The sequence below is a fragment of the Myotis brandtii genome, unplaced genomic scaffold, assembly GCF_000412655.1.
Source record: "Myotis brandtii unplaced genomic scaffold, ASM41265v1 scaffold17, whole genome shotgun sequence".
NCBI classification, from domain to species: Eukaryota; Metazoa; Chordata; class Mammalia; order Chiroptera; family Vespertilionidae; genus Myotis; species Myotis brandtii.
This window is the reverse complement of record NW_005356259.1, coordinates 3287396-3308388: the sequence shown is the minus strand read 5'-3', so window position 1 is coordinate 3308388 and position 20993 is coordinate 3287396. Positions and strand designations below refer to the sequence as shown.

Here is a 20993-nt window from a genome sequence, read left to right as displayed (position 1 = left end):
GGGGTGATGGGGGGGACAGGGCCAGCCGCTCACTTCCGGTGCCTCCCCTGATCAGCCCTCCAGTTGCCTCCCACATAGGGAGGCCAGTCTGCAGCTTAGGCCCGCTGTCAGACATCCCCTGAGGCTCCCAGACTGTGAGAGGGTGCAGGCCGGGCTGAGGGATGCCCCCCACCCCCAGTGCATGAATTTTCGTGCACCAGGTTTCTAGTATAAGTATAAAGTATGAGGCTACTCGATGCTCTTATTCAATGTGTATCAGTACCTGCTAGGTGCCAGGGGGAATTTTAATCTTTGGAAGGAAAAACATCTAGGGGTCCATGAACAACTAATAAGGTGAGCAAGGGGACTGGAAGCCCATGTCATGAAAGAAATGAAGGGATGTAACAAAGAGGACAAAAGATGAGAGAGGAACCATGCACCCTAGTGGGAAGCAGAATTACAAATGCAAGGAAGCCTGCTCTGCCTCTAAGTTGTTGGAATGAGCCCTGCTGGTATATGATTCCAGTTAAGGAACACAGAGGCAGCTGCTAGAAGAGTCTTCCTCGAGTCTGAGACTTGTCAAGCCGCCTGTCCACTCCTCGCACCTCCTGACTCAGGTGCAAATGAATGCTACTCCTGGAAGAGATCTGAAGCACAAGGAGCACAGCAAGTATTTTCGTTCTCATATGACCTCAAGTGCCAGAACCAGGATCTCTGAGAGGGGAAATCGGCAGATTCCAGCTTTATCTGAGAAAAGGCCTCTAGGCTAGTCCCTTCTGACATAAAGGTTCTATGATTTTAAGATGTTGTAACCCTCTGCTCTCCAAAACAAGCAAGTTCCAACAGAAACAAATTTACAATGTTCGTGGTGAGAAATAAATATATTCCTTAATTCCCTGTGGTGTTGGATTGGTATTGGGATATCAGCACATGTCTTGCAAATGGAGAAGGATCTCCACAGAGGGAGAAGCATCAAGGAAGGACTAAAATAGAGTGGGCTGGCTGGGAAGGGTTCCTGTTCGCTGACTACGATAGAGCATTGAGTGTGTTACTGAGGGGATACTGACGGGGTGGAGGAGCCTGTTGGAAGAGATGAACTTTGAACTCCTTCTAGTAAGGGTTCTCTTCCTGGCTTGCAAACGGCTGCCTTCTTACTGTCTCCTCACAAGGCAGAGAGGAAGCTCTTTTGTCTATTCTTAGCAATCATCTTGCTCTAAGGCAGCGGTTCTCAACCTGTGGGTCGCGACCCCTTTGGGGGTCGAACAACCCTTTCACAGGGGTCGCCTAAGACCATCGGAAAACACATATATAATTTCATATTGTTTTTGTGATTAATCACTATGCTTTAATTATGTTCAATTTGTAACAATGAAATTGGGGGTCACCACAACATGAGGAACTGTATTAAAGGGTCGCGGTATTAGGAAGGTTGAGAACCACTGCTCTAAGGGCAGTAGTCCCATAGGGGGGCTTCACCCTCATGACCTCATCCAATCCTAATTACTTCCCCAAGACCCCACCTCCTAATGCCATTTCATTGAGGGTTAGGGTTTCAACACACGAATTTGGTGTAGACACAAACATTGGGTCCATAACACACAGTTATGCAGAGCTGCGATCCACACTCTAGTTTTATACATTTAGGATTTGTTTCCCTACGCAATTTCCACAGAAACTTTACCCCACTCTAGAATGATAGATTGTTCCAGCCTAGAATAGAATGAGTTTATTTACTTATAAAACACCTTTCAGCATAAGATTCAGTCCTCAGCATATAAAAACTATTTTGAACATTTTTCCAAATGCTCATAATTTTTAGACAATTTCCAATCATAAACTACTTGACAAGTGATGATGATTTCCTTCACTTTTGCTGACAAATTCTCCCAAGAAATATTCATGTGAAAATTCTGCAAACACCCATATATTTGAAGGCTAAATGTGTTCAAAAGTAAACCTCAGTTGTATAATGAAGCCATTCTCTTCATTCAAAATGAAACCTTGACCGGTCAAAAGTTTCCTGTTCCTTGTTTAAACCAATCATTCCTTTTTATATAACATCTCGTGTCAAAAAAGTATAACAACACTTTCACTTCCAAACAGTTAGGGAAAGTTTTAACCATATCCCATTTGGATAGAATTCCAAAGAGTAAAATACTTAACAACTGAACAATCCAAGTCCATGGCTAACCTACATGTTCTTCCAAAGTTTTAAATATTGATACAACACCTGGACTGTTCTTAGCAATTATCTTGTTTTGCCTACCCAAAGTAGGACATTCTATAGACATTAATTTTATTTTTAATGTGGTACTATTTCTAATGCTTACAATAGTAGATATTCTAAAATTTACCTAATGTGAGCTTTTTCTCATGCATATAGAATTTTAAGGCAAAAAAAACAACAACAATTAATTGATTAATGTCCAAGTTTTTCACTCTGTATTCTTCTTCTGTCTTTTCCCAATTTACACTTGTTCTTCACTATCTGATACAACAGCTACCAGCTACTTGTGGCTATTGAGCACTTGAAATGTGACTTGTATGACTGAGGAACCAAAATTTTTAATTTAATTTAAATTTAAAATCTGAAGCTTTATTTGGTTATTGGAAAACATTTAATTACACATGGAGCAATCTGGGTATGTGAATACTTTTTCAGGTGTGACATGAGATCTAAATGCAATCTGTATTTATATTTGTATATCTGATATATCTGTATATCTGATTAAGTATATCTGATGAGAATTTAGCGTTAGAATTGAAATGTTGTAAAAGCGTAAATTAAAAACTTGATGTCAAAGACAGTGTGAAATAAAGAATATAAAATATCTCATTGGCAATTTTTGTGTATTGGTTAAGTGTAGAAATGATAATAATCTAGATATATTGGATTAAATAAAATGTATTATTAAAATTTAAAAAATAAAATAAACTTATTCTCAAAGGAAACATATACTACCTAGAATATAATATCCTAAAAAAACATTGTAGTATGTTTCCAAATGCCATTAAAAGTCAAAATATTGTTTTGTACATAAATTCCATATGTATCCAGTGTTCAAACATCAAATCCCAGGGATATATAGAGCAATATTTCTATGTGTTACTTAGAATTTAAACAATTTTAAAATATTTTGTAAGAAAGAAAATGATTATGTGGTCAAATAGATTTGGGAAATCCTGATCAAAACACAGTAAAACATTATGAAACATTTAAGCATCTAGAGAAAGAATTTAATAACAAACATATATCCATTAATCAAATTTAACAAATATTACCCTTTTAGAAACTAAATTTAAGAACTTTTTCTTTAGGGCCTTCTTTTAACCCCAGGAAGACAATGACATTAACCATTTACTGTAGACCTAGTTTTTGTTTTGGCATTTGTATTGTTTTGTGTTTGTTTGATTGTTTTTGTTAATCTTCACTGAAGGATATTTTTCCATTGATTTTAGAGAGAATGAAAGGGAGGGGGAGAGACAGAGAGAGAGAAACATGGATGTGAGAGAGACACATCGCTTGGTTGCCTCCTGCTGAAGCATCCATCTTATATAAAAACTGCTGTTTGAAATTGTAACCCTGCTATTTTGGCTTCTGTAATGCTCGCTGGCTTAAATAATAAGGAAAATAAGACTACTCCCATTTCAGAGAGGCCATTAAACCTTCCCCAGACGAAGTTATCAGTGCTGGCACCAGGCCAAGCCTTTGCTTGAGGTCTCAAAGCCCCAGCACATAGGGGTTCTTTAAGAACTTGCAAAGGGGACCAGAACAGAACCCCATATATGGGAGACAAAGAGAATAAAAAAATATAAATACAGGAAACTTCCTGTGTGACTTCGCCCAGAATTCTAGAGACATTTTTCTCTGGGCCCGCGTGTAATCATCATAATAAATTTAACTCCATCTCTCTAAGCGTTGCTTGGTTCATCTCCGATTTTCTTTAACACTGCATGCACCTCGACCAGGGTCTGGGATCAAGCCTGCAACTGAGGTATGTGCCCTTGACTGGAATGAAACCCAGGATCCTTTAGTCTGAGGAACGACTCTCTATCCACCTCCTAGCCAAACCGGCTAGAGCTGTATTTTTTAAATGAAAAGCCTCCATTCTTCCAGCTTCTAAGATGTCACATTACCCATCCTGGTGTTTCCCTGATCACCCATTTCTGGTTCTCTTCTTCGTCCATTTGTCCTTGCATTAGTCCAAAGAAACAGAAACAAGAGATATACAGACATAGATTTATAGATTTATATGTATTTACCATATATATGTAATATATGGTTTGGGGTTCTTTTTGTTTTTTGGGTGTTTTTACTATAAAGAATTGGCTCCCCATATTATGAAGGCTGAGAAGTCCAAATTCTGCAGCTGGAGACCCAAGAGAGCCAACTGTATTGTTCAAATGTGAGTCCAGGCCTGAGAACCAGAAAAGGCAAAGGTAGAAATTCCAGGCTCATCTGAGTCAGAAGGCAGCAGATGATGAGATGTCCCAGCTCAAAGGCAGTCAGGTATAGAGAGAATTCCTTCTTACTCAGCCTTTTTCAGTGGACTGAATGATGCCTGTCCATTAAGGAGGGTCATCTGCTTTACTCAGTCTACTAATTCAAATTTAAGGCAGTAAAAGGCAACTCAGCCTGGCTAGAGCCAAGAATTCCTGAGGGGAAATGGTAGACAATGAAGCTGAAGTGAGGAATTAGAACATAAAGGGCCCTATGGGCCATGTGAAAGCCGATGGGGATCAAAGAAAGATTTTAAGCAGCAAAGTGACATGAATAAATGTGACTTTTGAAAGATAAAGATAGCTCTGGGTAAGCAAATGAAAAATGAGTCAAGGTCAAGAGTTGATGTTGAAAGGCTCAAGGAAGTAGCTTTAATAACAATCTCACTGATAGATAATGAGTGCCAGAGGGAATGCAGAAGAGAAAATAAGAGAGATTACACGTTTAAAAAAATGTAGTGAAAGATAAAAGAAAAAAGTCAAAGATTATTTCCAATTTCTAGCTAGGTCAGTGAAGTTGATGATAATGCTATTCATTTAGAAACAGGATAGAGGAGAGACAGTTAGAGGAAGTTAAATGATGAATTCTACTTTGGAAATGATGGATTGGCCTGTGTCTTTGGAGCACTCAGGTAGAGACTGTTTAAAGCATTTTCTGGGCCTCTCAGTGGTTTGAGATAGAGTCAAGAAGTCTGACAACACATATAGGGATAAAAGTAGAGTATTAATTCAAGAGAGGAGGAGGGTTGAGAAATGTCTTACAGTAATAGGGTGAGTAGAATACATTTATAGACCTGAGGGAATAAATCAATAGAAAGAAAGAAATTAGAGATGGTGGGGCCAGGGAAGGCACAGGGAAGGGGTAGGGGTGACAGCTCTCTCCTAATTAACTTTATATTGTAGTGCAATAAAGGAGAGTTGTCTTCCAAACATAGAACACAGACTTTTGAGTTAATTGGTAAATGCTTCCATGCAGATCACAAGCCATCTAGAACAGATGGTAAACTGCTAAATTGAATTAGGCTCAACCAACCATTTCAATGGAACATTGTATGGTATGGAAAGAAAAACACTTGGCAAGACAGGACCCATGAGTCAGGAATCAGTGGTGAGTAGTGTGAGTCATGCATTTAAGATCAATAAAGAAGCTGGCTCTGCTCCTGAGGTTATTAGTTCTGAGTTCCCCACCCCTCTAGTCACCCAGACTTAATGCTATGCTGTGGGCCTCTTCATTCGCCCTTTCATTTCAGACTGCTGGTTCCAGAATTCAGCTTCGGTTCTCGCACGAGTCTTCCTTTTCATTCCCATGGTGTAACCCAACTGCTCCTTCTTAGAGAAGACTCCGTCTGCCTTCAGACTTTACCTAAACCCCCTTCCCGCAACCCAAACAAGGCAGGGGGATGAGAGGGAAGACAGGTGAAGGGTAAAGAAAACAGCTTTGTAAGTCAGCCATCATGTCACTGCCCACTTGATGAAGCCCAACTCCTGAGTGGACACTCAAGGCCTCAACGATTTAGCCCCATCCCATCATTCCAATTTTATATCTTGTACTCCCAACATAAATTCCCCATTCTAGCCAAACTGACCCACTCAACTGCCCTGAAATATTTCTTCCATTTTCTTGGCTTTATTTTTCTTTCAATTCTTTCAACAAATATTCAGCAGAGAGAAGCCTTCCCTGACAGCCCTGTCTAGCACACCCCAGCCTCTCTTTTTTAAAAATGAGATGTGATTGACATTTAACATCATATTAGTTAAATATGGTGTACAATATAGTGATTTCATCTTTGTATATATTGCAAAATGATCACCACAATAAGTCTAGTTAACATCCATAGCCATACATAGTTGCAAGTATTTTTTCTTTTGATGAGAACTTTTAAGGTCTACTCCCTTAGCGACTTTCCAATATACAATACAGTATTATTAACTATCTTCACCATGCTGTATATTACATCCCCATGACATCACCATGCTGTATATTACATCCCCATGACATCACCATGCTGTATACATCATCCCCATGACATCACCATGCTGTATATTACATCCCCATGACTTATTTATTTTATAACCAGAAGTTTGTACTTTCGACTCCTTTTACCAATTTCACCCACCCCCCGCCTCAAGCAACTACCTACCTGTTCTCTGTGTATCTATGAGTTGGGTTTTTGGTTTTAGTTTTTGTTTATATCACACAATATTTGTCCTTCTTTGTCTGACTTATTTTACTTAGCATAATGCCCTCAAGACCCATTCAAATTATCTCCAATGGCAAGATTTCATTCTTTATATGGCGGAATAATATTCCATTGTGTGTATATAGCACATCTTCTTTATCTCTTCATCTATCAGTGGACATTTAGGTTGCTTCCAAATCTTGGCTATTGTAGCTGCAGTAGACATCAGGGCACATATATCTTTTTGTGTTAGTGTTTTATTTTCCTTCAGATGACTACCCACAAATGGAATTGCTGGATCATATGATAATTTTTTGTTTAATTTTTCAAAGAACTTCCATAATGTTTTCCATAGTGGCTACACCAATTTACATTCTCACCAATAATGCATAGGGTCTCCCTTTTTTCACATCCTCACCAACACTTTTTTGCTGTCTTTTTGGTGATATCCATTCTGACAGGTGTGGATATTGTAGCTTTGATTTGCATTTCCCTGCTGATTAGTGATGTTGAGCATCTTTTCATGTGTCTGTTGGTGATCTGTGTGTCTTCTTTGGACAAATGTTTATTGAGATCTTCTACCCATTTTTAAGTTGGTTTGTTTTAGATTTTTTACTATTGAGTTGTAAGAGTTCTTTGTATATTTTTTATATTAATCCCTTGTCAGATATATGATTTGAAAATACTTTCTCCCATTTGGTAGGTAGCCCTTCATTTTTTTATGATTTCCTTTGCTGTGCAGAAGTTTGATCTAGTCCCACTTGTCTAGTTTTTAGTTTGATCTAGTCCCACTTGTCTGCTTTTAATTTGCATAATACTTTTATTAAGCATATCAATATCGTATTAAAAGAAATTAAAAGAAAAAATAAGAAGCACATTTTCCATGGGATAGCCAAGAAATTTAATTAGTACAAAATATGTCTTTGTTGAGCAAGGGACCACTTATTTTTGCTTTTTTTGTTTGCTGTTCCTTTTGGTAAAGGTGTTCATCCTTTAACCTGATTTATTTTCTACATAGCATTAATTCTGCATGACATGTTCTTGTGTGTTTATTTACTTATTTACTATCTGATTTCTCACACTAACATATAAGAACAAGGCTATTTGTCTAATCCACTGCTATTTCCCCAATGCCTGAAACGTCGCTTTGTACATTATAGGCATCCAATATAATGGTTAAATAAATGAAATGAAATCTTGATTGAGTGCCTGCTTGTGCCAGTCTCTTAGGTGCCGAGGATCAATAAGTAATTAAAACAAATGTAATTCCTAAAATCTCAAAACATATAATTTAGAAGGGCAGACAAAAAAACAGAGGTGTTATTAAAAATCAATAGCTATTTACAATGAGAAGTGCTATGAAGGAAAAGAGCCAGGCATTAATTTTAGATTGGGTAGTTAGGAGAGGTCACTCTGATGGGTGGCATTTAAGCTGAGATGTAAAGAACGAGAAAGACCTAGTCAAGCTAACAGTGGGATGGAAAAGAGTTACAAGCAGGGACAAGAATATGAGCAAAGCACTCTAGGATTTTTTGCATTCACTCCTGACATTTTCCTCTGCTGGGATGCTAGTTTCCAGCCAAGATTTAGAGATGTTTAAAGCTAGAAGTAATCATAGAGGCCATCTAACCCACCCTCCTCTCATTTTACAGAAGAAACTACAAGTACGTTCTCTTTGTTAGGGATTTTCAAAGTCTTTAAACCAGCGGTTCTCAACCTGTGGGCCGTGACCCCTTTGGGGGTCGAACGACCCTTTCACAGGGGTCGCCTAAGACCATCGGAAAACACATATATAATTACATACTGTTTTTGTGAGATTAATCACTATGCTTTAGTTATGTTCAATTTGTAACAATGAAAATACATCCTGCATATAAGATATTTACATTACGATTCATAACAGTAGCAAAATTACAGTTATGAAGTAGCAACGAAAATAATTTTATGGTTGGGGGTCACCACAACATGAGGAACTGTATTAAAGGGTCGCGGCATTAGGAAGGTTGAGAACCACTGCTTTAAACTGAGATTGAGAGAAGCTAGGTGTCCTGTGGGAAGTCAGCAAGCCAGCGGGGCTAAGTTCAGAAGCCAGTCTTCATGACTTCCCACCCAGTGGCTTCATCATTCAGTCATCTAATTCAACATGCTAATAATATTGATTTCTACTGAGAAATTACCACATGCTGGGCATTGTTCTAAGCACTTCATGTATATGAATACATTTAATCCTCACAATCGCAAATGCAAGAGATATTATTATTATCCCATTACAAATCAGACAGTTTAGAAACAACAAGATTAAGCAACAGGCCTGAAGTCCCACAGCTGGTGACAGAGTCAGCCACCCAGACTCCAGAGCGCACTCTCTTTGTCCACGTGCCTCTTTCTGTGATACAGTTTTTCATCCTACAAGTGGATGTATCATTTCACAAGGGTGGTTCTTGCTAAAATTAATGTAGCATCTTGTACAATTTACAAGTCGTTAAAATGTGACAGCAAGATCATTTATAAACTTCTTAATTTAGATAGAATTCCTGATTACTGACATGATGAAGGCAAGGTCTATGGGCAGGGCAATCCTCTACCAAAAATTAACTGATACTAAAGCAATTTTCAGATATTTTGCTTCATCTGCTTTTTCACCCATTCCACAGGCCAAGCCAACACACACACACAGTTGCCTCATAGAGCAATGTGGTTTTGGAACCTTCCCTATCTGTAGCTCACACCGTACACACCGGTGAAACCTGGAACCGCTCTCTGCTTTGTTGAATTGAGGTCAGACTGACCCCTGAGGTTATCAAAACATGGATTCAAAAACTCATTGAGAATACTCTTTTGTTTAGCAGTTCTAAGTAATTTAATCCAAAAGGTCTGAACCATCTGGTTCTTCTCCTATAACACGGTTTGAGTTTTAATAGCTATCCAGGGTTTTGAATTTTTTTTCCCCGAGGAAGATGAGTCATCAACACTATAAAATCTGAAGGTGATTTTGTAACTTTTTGCAAGTCCACATGCTATATATCTTTTACAAACACACAAAAGTTGTAGTTTAAAATGAAAGCCCTAAGATGCTGCTTATATTTTTAAACTAATCAAGCAACTTTACATTTTAAGACAACTACATTACTTAACAACATTAGTTAGACTTTCCAAATTCATCACCATAAGGCTTTCGCTGTATGCCTTGTCAAACTACACACATACGAAAAAAAAAACAACACAAAAAAACTTGCTTTTTCATGGAAAATGGTCTTTGCCAACCCTCCCACAAGCTCTGAGTTTGACTGATAGTGTATGAGCCCTACCATCTGCTAACTAAACAGCCTTTCCTCATCACTAAGTGATATTAAGAAAAATTATTATAAAACAGAACCTGACTTGTTTTCATGAGTTGATGTAACTGGATCAAAAAGCAAGCCTACAGTTTAAATGTGTTTTCCAAGTTCAAATTGTATCCCATTCCAGATTGCTGTTTTTAATTATTTCTTCAAAACATCAGGCAACCTAAATGTACAAATTTCCATTTATTTTAAAAACTAATACTTCCAAATTTTTAAATAAAATTAAATCCAACTCACATTATATTTTTCTGCTTTTACACCTTTGTTTTTCAATTCCCTGAGAATAAGAGAAGCCACCAAACTAAATGCCATTTTAAAACTTTGATTTAAAAATTAACTTTGCAAATCTATTGCAAAAATAAGCTTAACAAAATCAACTGTTCAGGACATGAGTGTTAGAATCATTGATTTCTAGTTTTACACTATTCTATAAATACACTCTTTTATTACCTATGCATTTTTTAAAGTATGTTTTTATTTATTTCAGAGAGAACAGAGAGGAGAGGGAGAGAGAGGGGGGGGAGAGAGAGAGGAGAGAGAGAGAGACTGAGAGAGATGAGAGAGAAACATCAATAGTCTGCTTCCAGCACACCCCTAGCAGGAATCAAGCCCACAACCCAGGCATGTGCCCTGACCAGGAATCAAACCAGCAACTTCTTGGCTTATGGGTTGATGCTCAACTGCTGAGTCACACCAGCTGAGCTACCTATGCATTTTTAATGGACATTACCAATTTATTATGTTGAGAAAAATTTAAGAATATCTCCAAAAATAATGCTGTACTTTAGTATCATATCAAAATTTAGTCATTTTAAAAAGAAACACTATTACTCATATTTGTTTAAGGGTAGTACAATTAAACAGATATATAATGGTTTTTTAATTATTGTTTTTGTCTCAAGAGTAAAATATTCATATATATATATATATTGCATTTCCTTAGAATTCTCCAGAAGAAAAACAAAATGATATAGAGGCTATAATTCTAGCCAAGGATGTAGGGAAACCAGGTTCTGGTTGCAGAGTTATAGTTATGTGACTTTGGGGATGTCATTTAATATCTGAGATCCTCAGCTGTTCCTCCTGAAAAAGGCAAAAACTTAACACAAAAGTCTTGTTCTTTTCTAGCGCCTGTTTGAGCACTCTGGCAGACTCTGTAGGTCTTATATCCCCAAGGGCCTCTACATCATTCCACATGGAAGTGGAAGGGGGAAACCAGGCTGGAAGAAGGGACCGGAAGCAGGATCGTAACCCATGACGTGATACTGAGGCAGGATAGTAAGAAGCTAGGAAAATTCCTGGGCGAGTGGAATGAGAAAACTGAGACAAGAAAATTAAGGCCAAACAATTTAACCAGTTTACGGCCAGCTAGTGAATCACAAGGCCTTATCTTCCCCAACCAAGGACACTTGAGAGCAAATGGTTTATACCTCTCCTCTCTGCCTAGAGATTAAAGAGCTTAAATCACCCTGGTCAGGGAAATAGAGAACAGAGACCCAATTCGTGCCATTTGTGGCCACTAAACCCAAGGATGGATGAAGTCAGGGGAACAAATAACAAAAACCCAATTACAGACAGACAGACCCAAGATAAAAGTAAAGCAGTGAAGCTGACCAGAGGATAATCCCAAACTCCCTCATACACTCATTTTGATGCATCGGCACATTTAAAACGCACCTAGAAAGCTGATGAATATTCTGCTGAAACCCTCCCCTAAGATTCTGGCCCCCAGAAGAGAGATTAAAAACCCCTCAAGACAAATGATGCTGGGCAGGCTCTCTCTGGAGCACACCCATGCCTGTTCTCAGGCATGAACCTTTTTTTTTTTTTAATCATTCAAGAGAAAAGTCCACCCGGTCATCCTTTTTTTTTTTTTTTTAAATATATTTTATTGATTTTTTACAGAGAGGAAGGGAGAGGGATAGAGAGTTAGAAACATCGATGAGAGAGAAACATCAATCAGCTGCCTCCTGCACACTCCCTACTGGGTATGTGCCCGCAAACTAGGTACATGCCCTTGACCGGAATTGAACCTGGGACCCTTGAGTCTGCAGGCCGACGCTCTATCCACTGAGCCAAACCAGTTAGGGCCACAGGGTCATCCTTTAATAAGAGCAGAGCTTGTGCAACAGAGCAGAGGAGCACAGACTTTTGGGTCAGATGAACTAGGCTTTAAATAAATGCGCTTCACAGTCGACATGTCAGTTTGGGTAAGTAATGTTCCAAATGGAAATAGATAGAATATATCCTATCGTATTGGGCTTTTCTTACTGCTGCTGTAACAAGTTACCACAAATTTAGTGGCTTAACACACAAGTTTATCTTGCAGTCCTGGAGGTCAGAAGTCTGAGCAGATCTCAGTGAGCTGAAATGAAGATGTTATCGGGGCTGCGTTCCTTCTGGAAGCTCTAGAAAGAATCCACTTCTTTTCCTTTTCCAGCTTCTAGAAACTGTCGAGCATGACATTTTTACTTTCTTTCTTCTAAACTCTAAAGATCCCCACAAGACTTGCCACCAGGGGGCAGCAGGCAGTGGCAGCTCATCCTGGGCTAACCCCCTGATCCTCTCTCAACAGCTCCCCTTTTCTCTGATTTTCCAGTGACCTAACAGCATGGCTCACTTCTTCCCTGCAATCTTTCTAGGGAACAAAGCAGAGCACCACCTAGGGCCTAGGCTCTCCCCTGGTGCTTCTTCTACCCTAGGGCCTTCCCCAGCTTTAATAAACTTACTCTCAAAATCACCTGGACTCATATTGTGACATCTTTCCTGCACGAAGGCAAGAACCCACACACAGCAGGCCGGCCCGAGGCAAACCCACTCCGCGGGCCTAGTCCCCATCTGTGACAACACCAGAAAGTTATATTTAAAATGCAAAAACTGGCCATGGTTTTCACTGTTCCGAGCAACATCCCAAATAATTCTACATGTCTCTGACATTCTGAAATGGGTTTTTCCAAAAGGAATTCTAAAACTTCAATTATTCCAACATAAACTCTTCCCCATAAGTTTTGAGTTTGGCTAGCGAGATGAGGATGGGAATGTTTTAAAAAGCAAGGGCTAAGAGGGCTGAAATTGCCCAAGGTCATACTACTAATAAATGGCTGATGCAGGATATGTACCCAGTTCTCCAGAGAAACAGCCTGGACTGTTTTGTTTTTTTTGATCACTATTTTATCAAATTGAAAAACCTTTTATGAAAAAACATACAAGTTGAGAAAACCAAGATGGTGGCATAGGTAAACACTGGAAATTGCTGCCTCCCACAACTTCAAAAATACAACTAAAAGACAAAACGGACATCATCCAGAACTACAGGAAGGCTGGCTGAGTGGAAATTCTACAACTAGAAGGAAAGAGAAAAGCACACTGAGACTCAGAGGAGGTGCGGAAGTAAAGTGCAGAGGTATGGAGGTGCACGCGGCAAGGGCTGGCAACTGAGGACGAGGCTGTCTTTTTGAATCGGGAGGGAGTCACAAGCCCCCGACTGCGCTGAGCTCCAGTTCTGGGATGGCTCTGGGGACCCAGACTCATACGGGGAGAAACTGGACTGTCTGGCAGTGGGCAGAACTCGGAACTTGAAGGCGGCTTTCTCTCAGAGGTGCTTGCAGCGATTACTGATTACCGGGATACTGAGAAGTGGGGCCTCTTAGGGCAGGACTGAGGATCAGCCACAGCTGTTTGCTCCGCCCGGTTGATTCCCTGAGACCCTGCCGCACCCAAGCTGCCACAGAGGCTTTTGCATATGAATACCCTGGCTCTTTGCAATCTAAAATTACCTAACAAACTGCAGCTGGGCCAGACAGACCCAGAACTTCCAAGAGAAGGCCCAAGGCCCCACAGCAGCTTGCATTGCTTCACAGCTGGGCCTCATCTGGGCACCCCCAAACCCCCAAAAAAGGAAGGGGAATCTGCATATCTCTTCATAGCTCCTGCTGGGTAACCTCAGGAAGAGGCTTAATTAGCACCTCCTTAGATCCAAGAGCCAGTGTACCCAGTGGTCAGAGTGGGACCACCCAGATTACAACTCCTCAGATTCATAAGGAACACACTCAGGGGGCAGACTCAGTGAGCACCAAAGCCCCACTGAAGCAAGTCTTGCCCCAGAAGGGTGTCTTCAGCACAGAAGTTCTCCCACTGCAGACACAGCTGATTCTCACTGCCAATTGGCCTGGAGGTCAATTCCTCCCAGTGACACCTAAAACAATCAAGGCATAACTACAACAAGACTGTGCACAAAGCCCACAAGGGGGTGCACCAAGAGTGTCCACCTCAGGTAACTGGGGAGGCTGAGCCACTGGGCCCTGTAGGACACCTAGCACACAAAACCACTCTACCAACACAGGGAAGCAGACAAAATGCGAAGACAAAGAAACAGGTCACAAATGACAGAAATGGAGGACAGCAAACGACTGGATATAGAGTTCAAAACCACGGTTCTAAGATTTTTCAAGAATTTTATGGAAACCGCCGATAAATGTATTGAGATCCTTAAGAAATCTAGTGAGACCCTCGATGTTGTGATAAAGGACCAACTAGAAATTAAGCATACACTGACTGAAATAAAGAATATTATACAGACTCCCAACAGCAGACCAGAGGATCGCAAGAATCAAGTCAAAGATTTGAAATACGAAGAAGCAAAAAACACCCAACCGGAAAAGCAAAATGAAAAAAGAATCCAAAAATACGAAGATAGTGTAAGGAGCCTCTGGGACAACTTCAAGCGTACCAACATCAGAATTATAGGGGTACCAGAAGAAGAGAGAGGGCAAGATATTGAAAACCTATTTGAAGAAATAATGACAGAAAACTTCCCCTACCTGGTGAAAGAAATAGACTTCCAAGTCCAGGAAGTGCAGAGAACCCCAAACAAAAGGAATCCAAAGAGGACCACACCAAGACACATCATAATTAAAATGCCAAGAGCAAAAGACAAAGAGAGAATCTTAAAAGCAGCAAGAGAAAAAAAGTCAGTTACCTATAAGGGAGTACCCATACGACTGTCAGCTGATTTCTCAACAGAAACTTTGCAGGCCAGAAGGGAGTGGCAAGAAATATTCAAAGTGATGAATAGCAAGAACCTACAACCAAGATTACTTTATCCAGCAAAGCTATCATTCAGAATTGAAGGTCAGATAAAGAGCTTCACAGATAAGAAAAAGCTAAAGGAGTTCATCACCACCAAACCAGCATTATATGAAATGCTGAAAGGTATTCTTTAAGAAGAGGAAGAAGAAAAAGGTAAAGATAAAAATTATGAACAGCAAATACCTATCTATCAACAAGTGAATCTAAAAATCAAGTGAATAAAAAATCTGATGAGCAGAGTAAACTGGCGAATATAATAGAACCAGGGGCATGGAAAGGGAGTGGACTGACAATTCTTGTGGGGAAAGGGGTGTGGGGGTGCGGAAAGAGACTGGACAATAATTGTACACCTATGGATGAGGACTGCGGGAGGGGTAAGGGCAGAGGGTGGGGTGGGAACTAGGTGGAGGAAAGCTATGGGGGAAAAAACAGAGGAACAACTGTAATAATCTAAACAATAAAGATTTAATTTAAAAAAAGAGCTGATACTTTAAACAATAAAGAATTTAAATTTTAAAAAAAATACAAGTTCATAGCCTGTCATAACTGTTGAAGTTTCTATGTACAAGTCTCTGTTAGACCCTGGGTCAAATTATGAGATGGTTTGCTGACTCTGAGTGTTTTGGATCTTTATTAGTTGGCATTTTTGGTCTCTTTGAATTGGGAGATGGAAGAGCATTAAACCAGAGTTCCTTTATGTACTGACTTCTTAAATACTCCCTTGCTTTTTATCTGTTGTAGTTGTGTGTGGGATTTTTTTTGTTATTGTTGTTGTTTATTTTGTTTTTGCTTTTTTACTGCAACCAACTAATCTTTTCTGGCAAGGTGGAATGCCCTTTTATTTTTTTAAATATATTTTTATTAATTTCAGAGAGAAAGGGAGAAATAGAAACATCAATGATGAGAGTATCATCCATTGGCTGCCTCCTGCATGCCCAGTACTGGAGATTGAGCCTGCAACCTGGGCATGTGCCTTGACCAGGAATCAAACCATGACCACCTGGTTCATAGGTCGACACTCAACCATTGAACCACACCAGCCGGGCAGGAATGCCCTTTTAAATAGGCTGATGACTGGCAGTTCCAATCCAGGTGTAACAAGGCCAACTGGTTGATTAACTCACCCAATCCCTCTCAAAGTACCCTCCTGCCTAGCAATCTTGCAATTAGACATGATCAGGTGATAAAGTTCTAGCTTAAAATATATCAATGAAATTCTTGACACTGGAGTCTTGGGGAAGACTTTCCTAATAAAAATAGACACTACCTTTTTGCCTTCTACCACTGTGACTTTTCCCCTTATTTTGACCTGGTAGCTGAACATGAGGCTGAAAATGGAGTAGCCATATTATAACCAGGAGACAATAAGCAAAAAGGTGCTAAGGGTTGTGGGGTAAAAACATAGAAGAATTACATTTTTATTGACATTGTAGAGGGGCAACCTTACATTGTCTTTCTCTGGACTTTGTTTTATAAAAAACAAATAGGACCTTATTTCTTTAATCCCCACAATCAATTATGTTTTTTGATATCTTTATGGGCTCAGAACGCTCGCATCCCTGTTGCATCTGCACACACTCCACCTCCACCTCCAATTATGGCATCAGCTTATGTCAGTAACAATGAGGCTCGTGATTGGAGGAAGCCTGTTTGATGAGGTGTGGGCAGTTATGCACCCCCCATTCCTCGCCGCCCAGCTCCCTCCTTGGCTGATTTCCATGTACCTAAAATCTGTTGCACCTTAAATGGTAATATATGTTTGAAGGAGAAATGAAAAACATTATTTTCATTCTTATTTCCTACAGCTTTAATTTCTTCATTTTTTATTGTCATATTTATCTGATAGCTTCCAAATGTATGTATAGCCTCCATAAAATGAGATAGCCAACAGCTAATTATAAAAAATATTTCCTCAAAGTATGGCTTCCATCATTCATGTAAGGTTCATAAAACCACTCTTTTAACAAACATTGTGAAAATAACTAGTTAAGACATAAATTCATACAAACCTGCAATATTGCTCTTTCTGGTAACTGTGTAAGGTCACATTCAGTAATTTTACCTACAAAATAGTCTCCAGACCGAATGTGTTCAACAGAAACGATTTCTTCAATAGCTCCTCTGCTTTTAATCCTGTTTCTCCATTTTTTCAATTGAACTTCATGTTTTAACAACTGCCATGAAAACAATTTAGAAATTCCATGAAATTGTTGTAAGGGTTAAATGAGATGATATATATAAAGTACAAAGCTTGACACAATGATAACACCTATTAAACATTATCATCATCAGTACATAAATTATCATTATCCAGAGCATTTTTAATATTCTCTGAACCACCAAAGCATTATAGATCATTTCCATTAGTTGTCATACAACATTGGCACAGACAGCCACCTTGAACATGTGGTCCAGCCGGCCTTTGTGGTTCAGTGGTTAAGCATCCAAGCATGTACCAAGAAGGTCACTGGTTTGATTACCGGTCAGGTTACATGCTTGGGTTGCAGGCTCGATCCCAGTAGGGGCTGTGCAGGAGGCAGTGGATCAGTGATGTTTCTCTCTCATCTATGTTTCTCTCTCTCCCTTTCCCTTTCTCTCTCTCTAAAATCAATAAAAATATTTTTTTTCCAAAAGATGTGGCCCAACATCCTCTTTTATAAACAAGGAAGCTGAAACCCAGAGTGTCAAATTTCTAAAAACAATAGGACCTGTATTTGTGGCATAAAGGGAGGGAGGTAGCACAGAAATAAAAAGGAGAGTCAGAAATAAAGAATTTGGGGATTTGCCTGACTTATCATTACAGAAATTCCCAATTTTAACTTTCCAAACAGTCCTGAAAACTGCATAATAAAGGGAAAAGCCTTTAGGGTAAATAAGTGTTTGACCTCTTCACACACACACACACACACACACACACACACACACACACTTTTGTTTCTATATATATACTTATCAGAGCCTAAGTAAGAGCATGCATTGGAAAGCTAGCACACAGAAATGTTCTCTTATTCTCCTCCCAGCTCACACCCGCCATCCTCACTCCACCTGGGTGCAAGCAGAATGCTTGTGAGGGCAAGGAATCACACACCTAAAAGAAAACGCCTTACCTAGACACCTAATTAACTACACTATAACCCACAGCCACATTAAGGATAATGCTATTATTTTATATATAATAGGCATTATTATATAGTAACTAGAGGCTGGGTGCACAACATTCGTGCACTCAAGGTTCCCTCAACCCGGCCTGCGCCCTCTCGCAGTCCAGGAGACCTTGGGGCCTAAACCGGAATTTGACATCTTTAGCACTGCCCCAAGAGATGAGAGAGGCTCCTGCCACAGCTGCTGCGCTCTCCAGCAGCGAGCCAGGCTCAGGGCTTCTGGCTGAGTGGCTCCCCTTGTGGGAGCGCACTGACCACGAGGGGGCAGCTCCTGCATTGAGCGTCTGGCCCCTGGTGGTCAGTGGGCGTCATAGTGACCGGTCTTCTGCCGTTCGGTCAATTTGCATATTAGCTTTTTATTATATAGGATATATACCTACTGTGTGCAAAACATTGTGCTCAGTGTATGGCGATGCTTAAGAGAACAATACTGTCTGCTCTTAGGAAAGTTCAGTTTCTGGGGAGTAGACAGGGGCTGATTGGTCTTGTACAGTTACCTACTTCCCCGTTAGACAAGCAATGGTCAGACTAGGGGGCCTGGGGTCAAAACGCTATCTTAGGACACCAAGTGGTGGAAAACACTGAATGAGCAGACTTAAAACAGTGGTACCCACGGTGTAACTGTTTAACTGGCAAGGTTGAAAATGTAGCCCACACAAGGCAAATGCTAGAGGATATCCTGCAACCAATTCAATGCCAGGAGGTGATAAACTTCTAGGGAGCGAGAACTATGCCGCAGACATCTCATCCCACCACAGACGCTAGCACCGTTAGGTGAGTAATCCATCTTTTCAGGCTCTCTCTTTGTAAGTGTGCAGGAGCATCAGTCTCTACATCTGAAGCAGTTTGGGGTGCGAGGCATCGATCCTGCCTTTCTCAGGGGCAAGCACAAAACAGAAGGTTTAATCCCTTCCTATTTGTCCTTTCTTTTTATCTCTGATTTTCATTTCAAAGGATATTAATAAAACATTACCTACTAAACAATGTAACTACAAACATTTTCGGCATGTTTCTGTCTAACCCCAGGAAATACTGTGAATATTCTAAAATATTAAATAATAATATATTAATAACTTAAGCAAACTAGAGATATTTTTAAAGTTGGAGGAGTTTGCTTCGGTCCTCTATTTTGATTGCTTTAATTGCTAGTGGGTGTCCAGTTAAGAACGATCATTTAAGCTTAGCAATTCGGCCATTTAAAAGTAATTTAATATTAAGATTATAATTTATTACACCCTAGCCGATTTGGCTCAGTGGACAGAGCATCGGCCTGCGGACTGAAGGGTCCCAGGTTCGATTCCGGTCAAGGGCACGTGCTCAGGTTGTGGGCTTGATCCCCAGTAGGGGGCATGCAGGAGGCAGCCAATCAGTGATTCTCTCTCATCATTGATATTTCTATCTATCTCTCTTCCTCTCCCTTCCTCTCTGAAAGCAATAAAAATATTAAAAAATAATAATAAGTAACCTTAGCAATTCGGCCATTTAAAAGTAATTTAATATTAAGATTATAATTTATTAAATTGAATGATGAAAAAGAATAAATAGCAATCTAATCTTATCTAGAAAAATAAATTTATTCCATTTTTATCATTTATTTCTCTATTATAATCATATCAAATAGTTTCTCTTCCATGTTACATATCTATATCTATTTAAATACATGTTTAAACAAAATTCTTAGTATCTTTACCAATAAGTTTAGACAAAATATTTTTAAAAATTTCTTGATGTTTATAGTTGAAATGAAACAACAGAATTTATTAGGAAATATTTTGGATAGCTGAAGTGAAATTTAAATTATTACGTTAAAAGAACAAAGACCTACATCAAAAGCACATAATAGTCAAGATTTTAGTATTTTTCACACATAGCATTATTATCTAAGGCAACATCAATATAACAGCAAAATTTAGTTTCTAAAAAATTTAAGTTTCTAATATACCATACCAGCTCTTCTTCTCTCTTTTTACTTTGATATATTGCTTTATCCCTCCATTTATATAGTATTATTATTAGCTTCTTATTGTGGAATATCTGTTGTATCCGCAATAGTACATCTAAAGAAAATTTATTAGATTACTGTATATAGTTAAAACTGTTTCCAAAAAAGTATTTAATATTCTATCATGTTTATAATATGAACTAATGTTGTATCTAATAGTTTTTGTTTGGTTTTAATTACATCTGAAATTAATTATTTTTTACGCAGTAGATAGTACTCCTGAGACTTTATTAAACTTTAAATATCACCTTTCCCTTAGAAATTAAGATGTAATAGATGTAAATAAAATGTCAATATGTATATACACAAATATGTATAATTTCTTTTTTAAACAAATGTGTTCTTTATAAAACCAGAACTTCTGCGTGGCCAGCACGGCTCAGTGGTTGAGCATCGACCTATGAAGCAGGAGGTCACAGTTGGATTCCGGTCAGGGCACATGCCTGGGTTGTGGCTCAGTCCCCAGTATCGGGCGTGCAGGAGGCAACCGATCAATGATTCTCTCTCAGCATTGATGTTTCTATCTCTTTCTCCCTCTCCCTTCCTCTCTCTAAAATTAATAAAATTATTTTTTTAAAAAAAGAACTTCCAAATTTATTCATAGAAATACAATCATGAAATAGTATTTTTTTAAATATATTTTTATTGATTTCAGGGAGGAAAGGAGAGGAAAAGAGAAATAGAAACATCAATGATGAGAGAGAATCATTGATTGGCTGCCTCCTGCACACCCCCTACT

At 39.2% G+C, this 20993-nt stretch overlaps 1 protein-coding gene across 1 annotated transcript in view; it reads right to left on the bottom strand.

Annotated features, from left to right (window-relative positions):
* The window catches only part of FBXL13 (F-box and leucine-rich repeat protein 13), a 156339-nt gene that overhangs the window by 117653 nt on the left and 17693 nt on the right, over positions 1-20993 (bottom strand). Inside the window, exons 5-6 of the mRNA XM_005862988.2 lie at positions 20200-20309; positions 17101-17265 (exon numbers count right to left, since the gene is read on the bottom strand). Coding sequence (XP_005863050.2) covers positions 17101-17265; positions 20200-20309 — 275 coding nt within the window. The remainder of the gene's footprint in view (positions 1-17100; positions 17266-20199; positions 20310-20993) is intronic.